The following is a 14,427-nucleotide window of genomic DNA, read 5'->3' on the forward strand; positions in this document are numbered from 1 at the left end:
AGCAGCAGGCTGGAGAAGCTGCTTATGCTTGTTAAGATTTAAAATATGGGGGGGAAGGGAAGGTGTGAGTGTGGCATGGGGGTGTGGAGTGAGTGGAGGGTGTGGTAGGAGTTGGGGGGCAGAGAGGGCTTGGTTATGAGCAGAGAATAGGCATCGTTGAGTTAGGTGAATGAAAAGCTGACCTAATGGAGCGGCGCTTATGTCTAGGATGCTTAGCGATGCCTATGTTTGCTTAGGCAACGCTAGGTGTGATTCTATAAATGGCGCCTAGTGGTTGATTGACAACTGCGCCAAACAGCACCTAAAATGTAGGCACCACTAGGTGCCATTTATAGAATCCGGCCCTCAATGCCTATTGGCGTCTAAAAGCACTTAGGCAACAATGGGTGCGATTCCATAAATGGCGCCTAGCGGATGACTGAAGGCACCAACGAATTAGGCTTGTAGCTGCTTAAACCATACTGAGCCGGCTATCTGCCTATATTCAATGCCACTAAACTAGGTAGTGCCAACAAATATAAGCTCTGACCGCTCAGGCACAATCTGGGCAGTGTAGTGACCGTCCAGGAGCATAGTCAGGGCAGATCCAGAAGATATGCAGGCACCAATGATATTTGTGCTCGTGGCTGCATATCTAATTGGCAAATAGAACAGCTTTTTATGTGACCTTATCTTTGCCTGGTTCCACCAACAGCTAAATATTGACTAAACATTCTGAATATGAGAAAATATCCTCATAACTGAGTCTTGATGAAACTCAGATACGAATGAAATTGCTGTGCAGGGGTGGCCCGTAGAAGATACAGAGGGTTTGTGGGTCCAAGTACAGAAATTCATTCTAGGGCCTCATTTGTATAGGTCAATTAGATTGTAAGCTCTTTTGAGCAGGGACTCTCTCTTCCATGTTAATGTACAGCGCTGCATGTGTCTGGTAGTGCTATAGAAATAAGTACCGTAATAGTAATTGCAATCAGTAGGGGCAGAAAAGCAGGGCTGGGTGTTAAAAATATATTGCCCAGTACATTGAAGTTCAGCTATGCTCTCCATTTTCAGCTGCTTAATATTACTTCTGACATAAGGTTTATTTTGAAGGGATGGGAGTTGGAAGAGACGCGGGATGAATCGGGGAAGTGGGAGGGGGGAATCATTTAGTGTTGATATTCAGTAGTACGTAACCGGGCAGTGCATGTGAATGTTGGCTCTGACCAGCCATGTCTAAAGTGGGCCGGTTAGGGTGATACAGGGGCACAGCTGAGGAGGAACCGGCAGTATTCAGAGCCCTTAAAACGAGCTGTCATTCAGCCAGTTGGCTATGTGGATGCTAACACTGAATATTGGCTGGTACTTGCATGACCCTCACTCCTTCACCAGTGGCTGCATCATCAAAACAGCTGTTGTGACCTCGTGCAGCAGCCTCGTTGTACTACCAGTAGTCACATAGATTAATTTTTAAAACCTATACAGCAAACATTTGCACAAGTTCTATGGCTAGTGTAAGCAATTGCAGCTATAAAGAAAAGTAGGTGCCTACTTTTCTTTAGGGTCCAAATAGGCACATTCTTGGTGTTTAAAAAATAGATCCCCCTTTATAGATTTAACCTCCACATCTGTAAAATTGAAAGTATGATGTGAAAGTAGCATGGTACCTTTCTTTTTCAAAATGCTAATAACAAAATTCTAATTGTTCTTTTACTTTTGTTTGGAGGAAGATTGAAGAGCAAATGACCCTTGAACAACTTCAGAAGCTTAAGGCAGCTTTTCAGGTAATAATACACTGTGTGATTTTGTCAGTTGCAGAATAAACGTAAAAAAAAATATGATGGAATAACTAAAAAACAGAAAGCAACATTCTGCATATGGTCTAAATCAGGAGTAGGCAATTCCGGTCCTCGAGAGCTGGAGCCAGGTCAGGTTTTCAGGATATCCACAATGAATATGAATGAGATGGATCTGCATTCACTACCTCTTTCAGATGCAAATCTATCTCATGCATATTTATTGTGGATATCCTGAAAACCTGACCTGGCTCCTGCTCTCGAGGACTGGAATTGCCTACCCCTGGTCTAAGTGACTGAAAGGGTCCATATTCCACAAGAATATTCATTAAGTATCTGGGCGCATTTCATTCAGCACCTTGTAGATCAGTATGACAGATTTAAAATTACATGTACTTCTCCAACCAGTTGGCAGTTGTGAGACCATAAAGATGGGGCAATGTTATTACACCTCTATGAGACTGCTTTCAACTCCTAAGTCCTCTCACCTTGGTTTCTGCATCCTTAACCCTATATGTCATGTCTGTCTGTTCAAGTTAGATTGTAAGCTCTTCTGAGCAGAGACTGTCTATTAAATGTCAAATTGTACAGCAATGCATACGCCTTTTAACACTATATTACATTACAGATTTCTATTCCGCTTATGCCTTGCGGTTCTAAGCGGATTACAAATTAGGAGACTGTATAATTTCAGGAATATTACAGTACATAGAATCAGGAATGTATCAAGTTACAATTGATTAGTCTGGAAGTTTCCAGGAGAAATTTAGAGCACATAGTAGATAAATAGTAGGTTGTTGAAGTGAGTTGTACAATGTTTAGGTATAGTTATGGTGGTGGTGTTCGTGTGTGTATTTTCTAGTGCTATGTTGAGGTTAAGATGATGGAAAGTATTTTTTGAAGAGATGAGTTTTGATTTCTTTTCGGAATTCTTTTATGTCTATTGAATTGATCAGTAGATTGGAAATGGTAGTGTCAATTTTTGCTGCCTGTGTAGCTAAAAGGCTGTCGTATAGTTTCTTGCGTCGTATACCTTTGAGAGGAGGGTAAGCGAATAGTTTTTGAGTTCTCCTTAATCTGTGTGAGAGTTTACGGTGTAGTCTTTTGTTTAGGTAGCTGGGTGCTGTTCCGTGTGTTACTTTGTATAGTAGACAGTAGAATTTGAACTGGGATCTTGCTTTTATTGGTAGCCAGTGTGATTCAAGGTAAGCGTTGGTGATAAATAGTAGTAGAAGAAATTACAACCCATGATCATGAAGAAGTGAATTTGGGAACCCTTGATTGACAGAATTACAGTAGTCTATCCATGAAAGCACAGGTGGCTGTGCAACAGATCGTAGATCACCAGATTTAATTATATGTTGTTAATAAAAAAAAATAAATAATGATGCAATACTATACACTGAGACCCCAAATTTTAACCCAAATGGTTCAGTATTTCCAGCTAGGTTAACTGAATTATTTGCAATTATAAACAATCTACTAGAAAAAAGAGGATGAGTTAGGGCTTAAAGTATCAAAGGTGAGTACATAAAACCCATCTAGCACGACCAGTCCCTACCCAATCCCCTCCAACCCTCTCTATACCCTTAATACGCTCTAATGTGCTTCTAACTACCCAACAAAGTCTAAAATGCTTCTAATTTACCCAACACTTATCACCTTAAGATCTCGACTTCTCTTTGGTACTTCTTAAGTAAATATTATGACATCGCTTATGTTATTCCTGTTTGGTACTTCTTAAGTAAATATTATGACATTGCTTATGCTGTTCCTGCAAACTTTTAATGTAATTCTTGATAACTTTGATGTAATCCGCCTTGAACCGCAAGGCATTGGCGGAATAGAAATCACAAATGTAATGTAATGTGAGTTAATAAGTGAGGTTTAATTACAAACAGGGTATCTTTAATGTGGCAAAACTGCAAGAATTTTTGAAGTTTTGGGCCACAGAACAGTCTATAGAAGAGTACTATACCAGCTTTTGCATTAGACACGTTGAAGAGCTTCTGGGAGTCAGAATTAAATGAGAGCGTCCACTCTCAGAGCTGAGAAAGAATCTGTAACAGTATTAGGCTGAATATTACACATGCAAAATTGAAACTGATGTAATTTACAATCCTTACTAGGTGATGTCAGATGCCAGCTAAAATAGAGAAAGCAGGTTTAGATGATAAATGGTACATAGTGGAGATACCTTAGCAGACTAGAATTGGAATATGGTTATGACAGGCTCATATGAAAAATTGATATGTACGAGGGAGTGCTGAAAAGTTCGCCCAACCAACCAGCTTCTTAAATTCTGAGCATTATGTTATGTTAATCAAGTTTTCTATTTTGCCTTTACCTATTTATTCACTGCAAGGTTGGATTACATTACAAGAGGTGGGGGCAATTACCCAGGAAGTTACAATGGATAGTTTGAACTGGAGAGATTGAGATGGGGTCAACTGAGATTTTGGAAAGTTGATTTTGAACCCCAGACTTTGGAGGAACATAATAGTCTGTTGGGTTGTTGCAATAACCCCTTGAGGAGAGGGGGCTTTGATAAGCTATTCAAAAAACATATCCAGCCTTCTCAATCCTCCCTCTCTTCTCCCCCTTCCTTGCAATTCTCCCGTCGATCTCCTCCCCTCTTGTAACTCCCCTTCAATAACTCCAACCTGTAACCTTCCCCCTCAACCGCAATTTCCCTAAAGGTATTCCTCAAATTTCTACCTATCCTCTTTCATTCTAAAGCCTCTCCTATGTACCCAATCGCTAATTTGTAACTTCCTGGTAATGTCCAGCTATCTTCAAATGTAATCCGCCTAGAACTGCAAGGTACAGGCGAAATAGAAGTCACTAATGTAATGTAATGTAATATTCAATAGAGTTGTTAGTACAGGTAGATCAGTACAGCTATTAATACAGTTGGGTCATAGTTACAAATACATAGTTACAAGTTCAAGTAGATCATCATTGGCTCATCGTTATGTCCCAGGAATTACATTAGACAATTTAGAAATGGGCTTTCACAATAATCATTTCAGTTATTTTGCTACTGTAGCTGAAAAAAGTGTTATCTTATTTCATTAAGTGCAAATTTGCAAAAACAAAATTCTGTGTTTTTGACATTGTTTTAGATCACTGATTGAACCATATCCACATCATTCTCTTCTTGGTTAGGCTGAGAACTTTTCAGCATCCCCTCATATACATCATATAATCACGTTACACCTCTCCGTAAAGTAGAACATTGGCTCCCAGTCTCACATAGAATTACTTTCAAAATATTCTCATTTGGGCACAAAACATATCAGATATTTCTCGCCATTTGATTCCGTATACACCACTGAGAACCTTACGATTTCACAATCCAATCAATTCTATATTCCATCCCTTTGTCAGATCTGCTGTGGCTCAACTCGTTCAAGTGTATTTAGGATTGTAGGACCTACATTATGGAACTCACTAGCTCTTTATATCAGATCAACACCATCTTATCTGGAATTTCTTGCAGCTTTGAAAACCTCCTTAATTAAAGATGCATTCAGTAGTTAACTTCATTTTTACTTTTTTATGGAATGTGGCCTATTCTCGGCCTAGGAATCCTGTGGACCAGCATACTTTCACTAGCAAGTATTTTTTGCTTCTTTCCTCTTCCACCCATATAGAATAATGGATTTCTTCCTTTTAATAATTCTTTTACTTATTAATTTTAACTTGTTTTGATTATATATGTAACTGCTTAGTTGGCCTTGGCCCTGGAGTGGGTCTAGGGGTCCGGATTTTACAAATGTAAAATCTGGCAACCTTATGCAGGAAGTACCAGCATTTTTAATGGACTGGCCATACAGACACGCCAGCTAGAGAATGACACGGTGATAAAATTCATCACCGTCCCCGTCCCCGCGGATAACCGTGGGAAATAATCCCATGTCATTTTCTAGTGTCTATTTCAACCTCGGTCCTTCTACACCAGCATTCTTCAAAGCAAAGCTTGCGGGTCAATGGTTGTGCCCAATTATACTCTGATTCTTCCCTCTCTCCTTAAAGAATGACATGAAGATAGTTTCCTGCGGTTATCCGCGGGGACGGGGACGGTGATGAATTTTGTCACTGTGTCATTCTTTAATGCCAGCAGAGCAGTGGGACACCCTAGGGGGGCACTACTCTGAATTTCGCATTAAGGATGTCGGGTACACATCTCACTATAACCCCCATACATTATATGGTGAGCCTTCCAAAAAAAACCCAAACCTACTATACACACCTGTCTACCATTCCAATAGCCCTTATGACTGCAGGTGTCTCCTACAGTATATGGCAGTACAGTGGGTTTTGGTGGGCTCTCGCCTTCCACCACCAGTGGACTAATTAGGGTGGCTTATAGGGCCTGGGTCCCCTTCTCTGCAGTCCACTGCATTGCCCAACAAGCTACTCCAGAGACCTGCTTGCTGGCCATCATATCTGCAGCTGTCATAGAGACATATGTACTATTTCATGCAGATATTTGGGAGATGGGAGGGGGTCCGTTTGGGTACCTTTATGGCCCTTATTCATTTTAAAAACAGGTCTAGCCCAAAACATCCAAGCTGTGCCCTGGATGTTTTCTAAAATGTTTGATTATCGCTATAAAACATCCAAGTGCTAAGTCTGCCTTAATCCTGCCCCAAAACATGCCTCTAACACACCCCCTTAAGATTTAGACGCACTGGAGACAAAACGACAAGAAAGACGTCTACTTAAACAGTCAGTTTTGAAAATGCCCACTTGGATGTTTTGACTAGTAAGACATCCAAGTGCCGGTTTATGCCATCTTTTGAATGTCTATCTTTTTTTTTTGTTTTTGTTTTTTTAATGAGCCACTTAACTTCTAACCAAGTTCTAAAATAAACAAATTAGGTCTGCAGGCATGAAATTATAAAAATTAATTGGAACGGTACCTTTCTCAATGACAGATAAATAATGGCTTCTTTTCAAACTCGTTCTCATTCTTTCTAGGAATTTGAAAAAGATGGAGACAAGTTAATTGACATGGAGAAATTCAAGTGGATAGTCAAGAAATGTGCACGGCTCCGAGGCACCGTAAGTGTGACAGTATAAAACAATTCACTCAGAACTTGGGAAACCAGATCTCTAGACTAAACTACCTATAAGACTATTTATATCTGACCTTTGTATAGTTAACGCCAGTGGTTTTCAACCCAGTCCTCAGGGACCATCTGACCAGTCGGGTTTTCAAGATAACCACATTGAATATGCATGAGATGTTATTAGCATACACTTTCTCCATTGCATGCAAATATCTTTCATATATATTCATTGTAGGTATCCTGAAAACCCGACTGACCAGGTGGTCCCCTGAGGATTGGGTTGAAAACCACTTTTAGCCTGTCATTTGTTAGAAAAGAATATGACCATTCCACAGTTCCTTATGGCCTCATTTCTTGAATTTGAGCAGAATGGTCTCATTTAAGACTGTACCCAATATTTCCCACTAATAACCAACTATGAATAAGGTAGTATCTATCATAATCTAAGAGAGTTAGCCTCAGTAATGGAGCCTACGCGTAGCCATTCAATGACTGGGGAATTCAGCGTAGCTATACTTGCTCCTTTAATCTCCAATCATTGGCCTCACTCTCATTTTCATTTATTCAATACTTCTAAAATTTGAATCCTTATTAATCTTTATTCTTTTTTTGTTTTTTTAATATAAATCCTTAAAATATCTGTCTACATACACTTCCTATCATTTTAAATAGTCATACATTTCCTATCATTCTTCCTTATTCACATGTTTGAGACTACACTATTTTTCCATTATATTTATCACTATCTTAACTTCAGCGTTGTGTAATTTCTCAGTATTATGAGCACATCTTGTTTCCTAAATAACTTGGCCCTGATGCAGTGAGCTTGAATTTTCGCCCACGAAACGCTGGCCACGTTGGCTATATTTGTGAAATACAAGTGCTGACTTAAGATGAGTGCTGTCGTAAAGATAAGCCTTAAAGATAAGTAGGCTTGTATAAGCTAATATTCGTTAAGAACTGGCTCTAGTTATGAAATATAAGTGCTGATTTACTGATAAGTAGGCTTGTATAAGCCACTATTTATAGAATAATAATATTTCTGAGAAATTACACAACGCTGAAGTTAAGATAGTGATAAATATAATGGAAAAATAGTGTAGTCTCAAACATGTGAATAAGGAAGAATGATAGGAAATGTATGACTATTTAAAATGATAGGAAGTGTATGTAGACAGATATTTTAAGGATTTATATTAAAAAAACAAAAAAAGAATAAAGATTAATAAGGATTCAAATTTTAGAAGTATTGAATAAATGAAAATGAGAGTGAGGCCAATGATTGGAGATTAAAGGAGCAAGTATAGCTACGCTGAATTCCCCAGTCATTGAATGGCTACGCGTAGGCTCCATTACTGAGGCTAACTCTCTTAGATTATGATAGATACTACCTTATTCATAGTTGGTTATTAGTGGGAAATATTGGGTACAGAATACGATTTATATGTTTTCCCATTGGGGATCTCTATCTAGTGAGTCTCATTTAAGACTGGCCATCGCTTTTATACAAAGCATCTTTGGAAAAATGAAATGGAATGCCCATACATTTAGGGTTGCCAGCTGGCACCACTTTTCCAGGACAGGTTGATCCAAGACTGGTTTTACTCCATTGCATGTAAGAACTTGTAATTCTACTCTCTCTCTGTTGCATTTCCTAAGAAAGAAAGACATAGGAGGAAATTCATCAAAGGGCCCTATGGTCTGGATTCAGCAACCGGTGCTGGTATCGGCCAACGCCTCCATAATCGGTGTGGGTCGCATGTCAATCATGTACCGGCACTGGTTGCAGAATAGCGGCCACGTGTAAAGTAGGCCTACGTTTCCGGCACCTACTTTACACGAGAATCACGTCCACAGGGACTCCTACCGGTGCCTACAGTCGCTTCCAGCACGAGCCATGCCCACTTTGACCGTAGGCACCTCTGAGGACAGGATATCGTCGGCCTGTTCTGTACTTTTTTAAAAAAAAAATTAGTTTTTAATTGGTTTTATAAAAAAAAGTTTTAAATAAATATAGTGTCAATTGTGATGCAATATGGCACTGATAGGTGCATCAACTTATGCCAGCCGTAAGTGGGTGTGCCTAACTATGGCATGCTGACGCTAGTATTTTATAATGGCTTAGACTCACTGAAGCTAAGAGCGCCCCAATGAAACACCTAAATTGAGGTGTCAAGTTATAGAATTACCTCATTGCCACATAGCAAAAGTAAGTGCACTGGCATATAATTCTGTGCAGGGGAAATTCTACCAGCGACTAAGTTAATTTAAGAATGTCGTTTGAAAAAGCAAAAAAAATGGCAAGGTTGAAGCGCCTGCTAGTGCCTATATAAAAGGTTTTAGGCCACCAAATGCCAAAGTAGGCATGGCCAACGCTGGAAGTGGCATTAGGCAGCCTAAAGTAAATGCAATTCACACAAAGATAGGCACCGGAAATGTAGGCCCGGAAAGCCCTGGCATACATTTCCAGTGCCTGCCTTTCCCTTAGGCACGATTCTGAAACTGGTGCCAATTAGAGAGTTGCGCGGGGACAGAAATCCCACCCGTCCCCGCCAAAATCCCACCCTTCCCCACCCGTCCCCGTGAGGAATCCTCCGTCCCCACCCATCCCTGTGAGGAATCCCTCCGTCTCCACCCGTCCCCGCGAGGAATCCCCTCCATCCCCACCCGTCCCCGCGAGGAATACCCTCCGTCCCCACCCGTCCCCGCGAGGAATACCCTCCGTCACCATCCTTCCCTATAAACTTCAGAAATAGTTATTTTATTTAATTATGCTACTGAATTAAAGGCTCTGGTAGAGACCCATTTATAAATAAGCAAAGAGACTTTATTAATTTGGAAATATTAATTGGGAAGAATACGTACTTTGTAAATGGGTTTCTACCAGAACCTCTAATGTAAATATAAAATATAAATACTCAGCTGATGAGAACCCACAAACTGTCAGCTGAGGACTTCCTTTGCAGTTGGCCGGGGGTCCCTTTTGCCAAGCTTGGCAGGCAGCAGTAGCGTCCCTGAGTCACAGATGCTGGCACCTCAGTGGCTCATGGATGCTGCCAGCGACTGCTGCGCTTGGTGGAGGGGAGTTCTGGCCATCTCTAGAGGAGGTCCTTTGCTGGCAGTGCTTGGGGATCCCCACCAGTCACAGCAAGGGTCAACAAGTACTTCAACATTCAACACTGTAGAAATAAAACCAGAAATGCATTTCCTTTTCTTTTGAACACAAACCAAAGACATCTGCCATATACATTTCCCAAAGCTAGGATATTTTAGTCAATAAATTTAGTTTTTTACCTTTGTTGTCTGGAGACTTATTTTTACATAAAGTTGGCCCCAGTTTCTTTTTTCCGCTTTCCCATCTTCTGTAAATTCTTCTGTTGCTGTCCATTGGTTCCCCCTACCATGGTCCAGCATTTATCTCTTTCTCATCTTTCGTGCCTGCCCACCAGCCCCATGCCCAACGTTTCTCCTTCTATCACCCCTCTCCAACACTATGCCACATCTCTCCCTCCATTCCCTTCACCACTGTCCAATATTCCTCCCTCTTGCATCCCTTTCAATCTGTCCCATTGTTCCCTTGCCACATTTCTCACTCTCATTTTTTTCTTCCCTATCACATTCTGTACCTTCCTCCCTACGACCAAAAATTCTCCTCTTTCTTCCATTTGCCATGTGTACACAACCATCTCTCTTTCCCGCTCATTGACACACCCACACCCAATTCTCTCTTTCTATTCCCTCCCCCATCTCAGCATCTCTTTCCCTCCCTCCCTCTCTCCCCAGTTCATGACTTCTGTGTCCAAAAATGCACTCCCTTCCACCACTTCATTCGAGTCCAGATAACAGCAGGGGTTGGAGGCAGCCTGAAGCAAGCCATATGTAGCCGACCCAGAAGTCTTCCCCCGAAGTCAGAGCTGACATCGGAGGGAAGGCTTTGCATCAGTCTGGTGGTGGCTGAGGTGTCAGGTGGGAGGGGGTAGATACTGGATGTAGGAGGTGAGAGGAGACAGACTGTAGATAGAAATGGGGAGGGATCAGACACACTGGATGAAAGGGGAAAGATAAGACAAGCTGGAATGCCTGGGGAGAGAGAAAAAGACAGATGATGGATGTAAAGAAAAGGAGAGGGGAGGAAGACATTGAATGGAAAGGAGGAGAAGGGGAGGATACGGATGGAAGGGAGGAAAGAGAAAATGGAGCAGACACTGAATAGAAGGGGGAGAAAGAGAAATGAAGCAGATGCTGGGCTGAAAGGGGGGGAGATGGGCAGATGCTGGATGGAAGGGGGAGAAAGAAGGGTGGATGATGGATGGGATGACAGAGGGGGCAGAAAGGAGGAAGAGAGGAGACAGATCAGATGCTGGGCAGAAGCAGCAGACAGAGGGGCAGATGCTGGATGGAAAGAGGAGGGACAGATGCTGGATGGAAAGGGACCTCAGATCAGCATCTGAATGGCCGTGCAAGTCTACATGGGTCCAAATGGTGCCACACACTGCTAGACCCCCCCCCCCCCAGTCCATTGTGCTTTCTAGAAGCCAGTATTGTGGTGCAGCCTGGTCCCTGCTAGGTTTTCTTCCCCTAGATTGGGACAGACTGTGCTTTTGCCAGCAGAGGCAGAGTGGTGAGCCTGCACGATGGCGCAAACTAGCCCCCCTCCCCACCCCACCCCACAAGTGTCCTCCATCCAGAACAGGACCGAATCTGGGTTCCCAGTGGCTGAGCAGTGAGCCTACCAAGGCATCCCCTACCGAGAATGGAACCAACTCTGCATTCCCGGCCTTTGTATGAGGGAGGTCTGGTGCCCCAGAGTAAGAAGACTTAGAGCAGGGGTGCCCAAACTTTATGGGCTTGCGAGCTACTTTTATAATGACTAAGTCAAAATGATCTACCAACAATAAAATTTTAAAAAAACACAAAGCACAATGAAAGGCAGAGAAAATGTTAATTATTCATATTCCGGGTTTTTTCAAAGAGGTCATGGCAGATGACTCTATGCAATGTCACCTCGGTAACAAAATACAAAAATAGACAAATACACCCCCTCCCTTTTTACTAACCCACAATAGTAGGTTTTAGCACAGGGAGTTACGCTGAATGCCTCGCGCTGCTCTCAATGCTCATAGGCTCCCTGCGCTAAAAAACGATATTGCGGTTTAGTAAAAGGGAGCCATAGTGCAAAATATAGACAGCAGATATAAATTCTCAAAACAGACACATTTTGATCACTAAATTGAAAATAAAATCATTTTTCCTACCTTTGCTGTTTGGTGATTTCATGAGTCTCTGGTTGCACTTTCTTCTTCTGACTGTGCATCCAATCTTTCTTCCTTTCTTTCAGCCTCCTATATGTTTCCTCTCCTCCAGACCTCATTCTCTCCCCCAACTTTTTCTTTCTGTCTCCCTGTTCCCCCTTCTTTCTGTCTCCCTGCTGCCCCCTTTCTTTCTTTCTCCGTGCCCTCCCCCAAGCCACTCGGTTTGCTGCCACCGCCATCAGGGAATAGCCCCCAAGCCACCGCTGTCCCAAGCTTTCCCTGCAGAAGCGTTGCGCTGACCAGCATTCCGCTCCCTGACGTCAATTCTGACGTAGGAGAGGAAGTTCCGGGCCAACAAGGCATTTCTCCTCATTCCATCCAGGCTGAGCCCCATCTCTCCTTGATCCAGCATTTCCCTTCTATGTTTGTCAGAATTACCATTCCACCTATTTTCCAGCATCACCCTTCTTTGTGTCCATCTCACCTATATCCCTATCTCACCACTTTTTCAGAATCTTCATTTGTCTCTGTCCTTGTCTTTACCCCATGTTCACCATTTGCCCTTTCAATGTCTTTATCTACACCCCCACTTTTTCAGCATTACTTCTATGTCTCTATTTCTCCTCCTCTTCATGTCCCCTCTGTATCTCTATCCTTATTCATTAGGTCCTGCTTACCCTTTCTCTTCTTTGTGTCACTATCTCCATTTTCAGCTTTCCCCCCTTTTCCTTTGTTACTGCACCTGGTAGCCAGAATCTTTCCATCCTCCCTCCACTCCGGCCCAGCCCAGTATGAAATATTTCCTTTTGTTTCCCTCCCCTCTCTCTTTCTCTCTCTCTTCTCCTCCCTCACCCACGAGTCCTGCATCTGGCCCTCTCCCTTCTACCTGCACCCGGCAACACCCCCTGCTCCGCGGCTCTCTTCAGCAACTTGTCAGCAGCGGTGATCAAGACAAGCAGCCGACATCGAGGCCTTCCCTCTACGAGTCCCGCCTTTGTGGAAAAAGGAAGTTGAAACAAGCGGGACTCGCAGAGGGTAGGCCCCGACGTCAGAAGCTTGTGTCGATCGCTGCTGCTAAGTTGCCGAAGAGAGCCGCGGAGCAGGGGGTGTGGCCGGAAGCAGGTAGAAGGGAGAGAGAGATAGGAAGGCTGTAGAAGCTCCGGAGCATGACACCGACCCCGGCCAGGATGATTTATTTTTCAGGCTGCTGCTGCCACTGCCACCCCCCACCCGAAATGACAAAAACAGCCTAATGCCCGCGTCGGCGTCTTTGACGTCGGGGAGAGGAAGGCTGATAGGCCCGGTAGATCGGGACGGCAACACGAGTCTATCACGGAGCCCGGGATGGGCTCTGCGATCAACTCATGTTGCCTTCCTGAACTACCGGTTGATCGCGATCGACGTGTTGGGCACCCCTGACTTAGAGCCATAGCGCACGAGAGAGACTCCCACGTGGATGAAAACAGCCTACCTAAATTCTGGCGATGCAGGCATGCAGCTTACAAATCGGCGTCGTGGCGGGAAATAGCCATGCTGAGCAGTGAGCTGAGCACGTACACAGATGAAAGCCTTGCTTGCTGATTGGTCCGGCGGCGGGGCAGGGCCGCCGGACCAATCAGCAAGCAAGGCTTTCATCTGTGTACGTGCTGAGCTCACTGCTCAGCATGGCTATTTCCCGCCGCGACGCCAGACTTGTAAGCTGCATGCCTGCATCGCCAGAATTTAGGTAGGCTGTTTTCATCCCCGTGGGAGTCCCGTGGGCCAGGGGGCGTCCCCGTGGGAGTCCCGTGTGTCAGGGGGGCATCCCCGTGGGAGTTCCGTGGGCCAGGGGGCATCCCCGTGGGGGTCCCGTGGGCCAGGGGGGGAACCCGCGGGATCCCCGCGGGACCTGCGGGATCCCCGTTCCCGTGCAGACCTCTAGTGCCAATGCGTGACTCACACGCAATTGGCAGCCTCTTTTAAGGTGGCTGCCAATATTGTCACCGGTTACAGAATCCGGCCCTATGTGCATCCATCCTACTTGCCAATATATTTAGCCTGGTCCAGTGCTGTTAATAATAATAATAATAAAATCCCCCTCACCAAGCATCATCCTTCCCAGTCCCTATATAACATTAAGGCATCCCACTACCCCCATCCCTTGATCACCCCACCACCACCACCTCCACCAGCACTTAGTAGGAATTCCATTGGTGGGTTAGTAATAGATGCTTCGGCTTTGTTGCTCAACTAGATTCAAAATGGCGGATTTGATCCCTAGTAGTGTTATTGCTGTACTACTACTAGGCCAAATAAGGGTAAACGGTGACAGTTAAAGCACAT

At 43.6% G+C, this 14,427-nt stretch overlaps 1 protein-coding gene across 1 annotated transcript in view; it reads left to right on the top strand.

Moving 5' to 3' along the window:
* Positions 1-14,427, top strand: part of LOC117362997 (WD repeat-containing protein on Y chromosome-like) — an 88,415-nt gene that overhangs the window by 10,950 nt on the left and 63,038 nt on the right. Inside the window, exons 3-4 of the mRNA XM_033950115.1 lie at positions 1,710-1,763; positions 6,762-6,845. Coding sequence (XP_033806006.1) covers positions 1,710-1,763; positions 6,762-6,845 — 138 coding nt within the window. The remainder of the gene's footprint in view (positions 1-1,709; positions 1,764-6,761; positions 6,846-14,427) is intronic.

This window comes from Geotrypetes seraphini, chromosome 6, assembly GCF_902459505.1.
Source record: "Geotrypetes seraphini chromosome 6, aGeoSer1.1, whole genome shotgun sequence".
NCBI classification, from domain to species: Eukaryota; Metazoa; Chordata; class Amphibia; order Gymnophiona; family Dermophiidae; genus Geotrypetes; species Geotrypetes seraphini.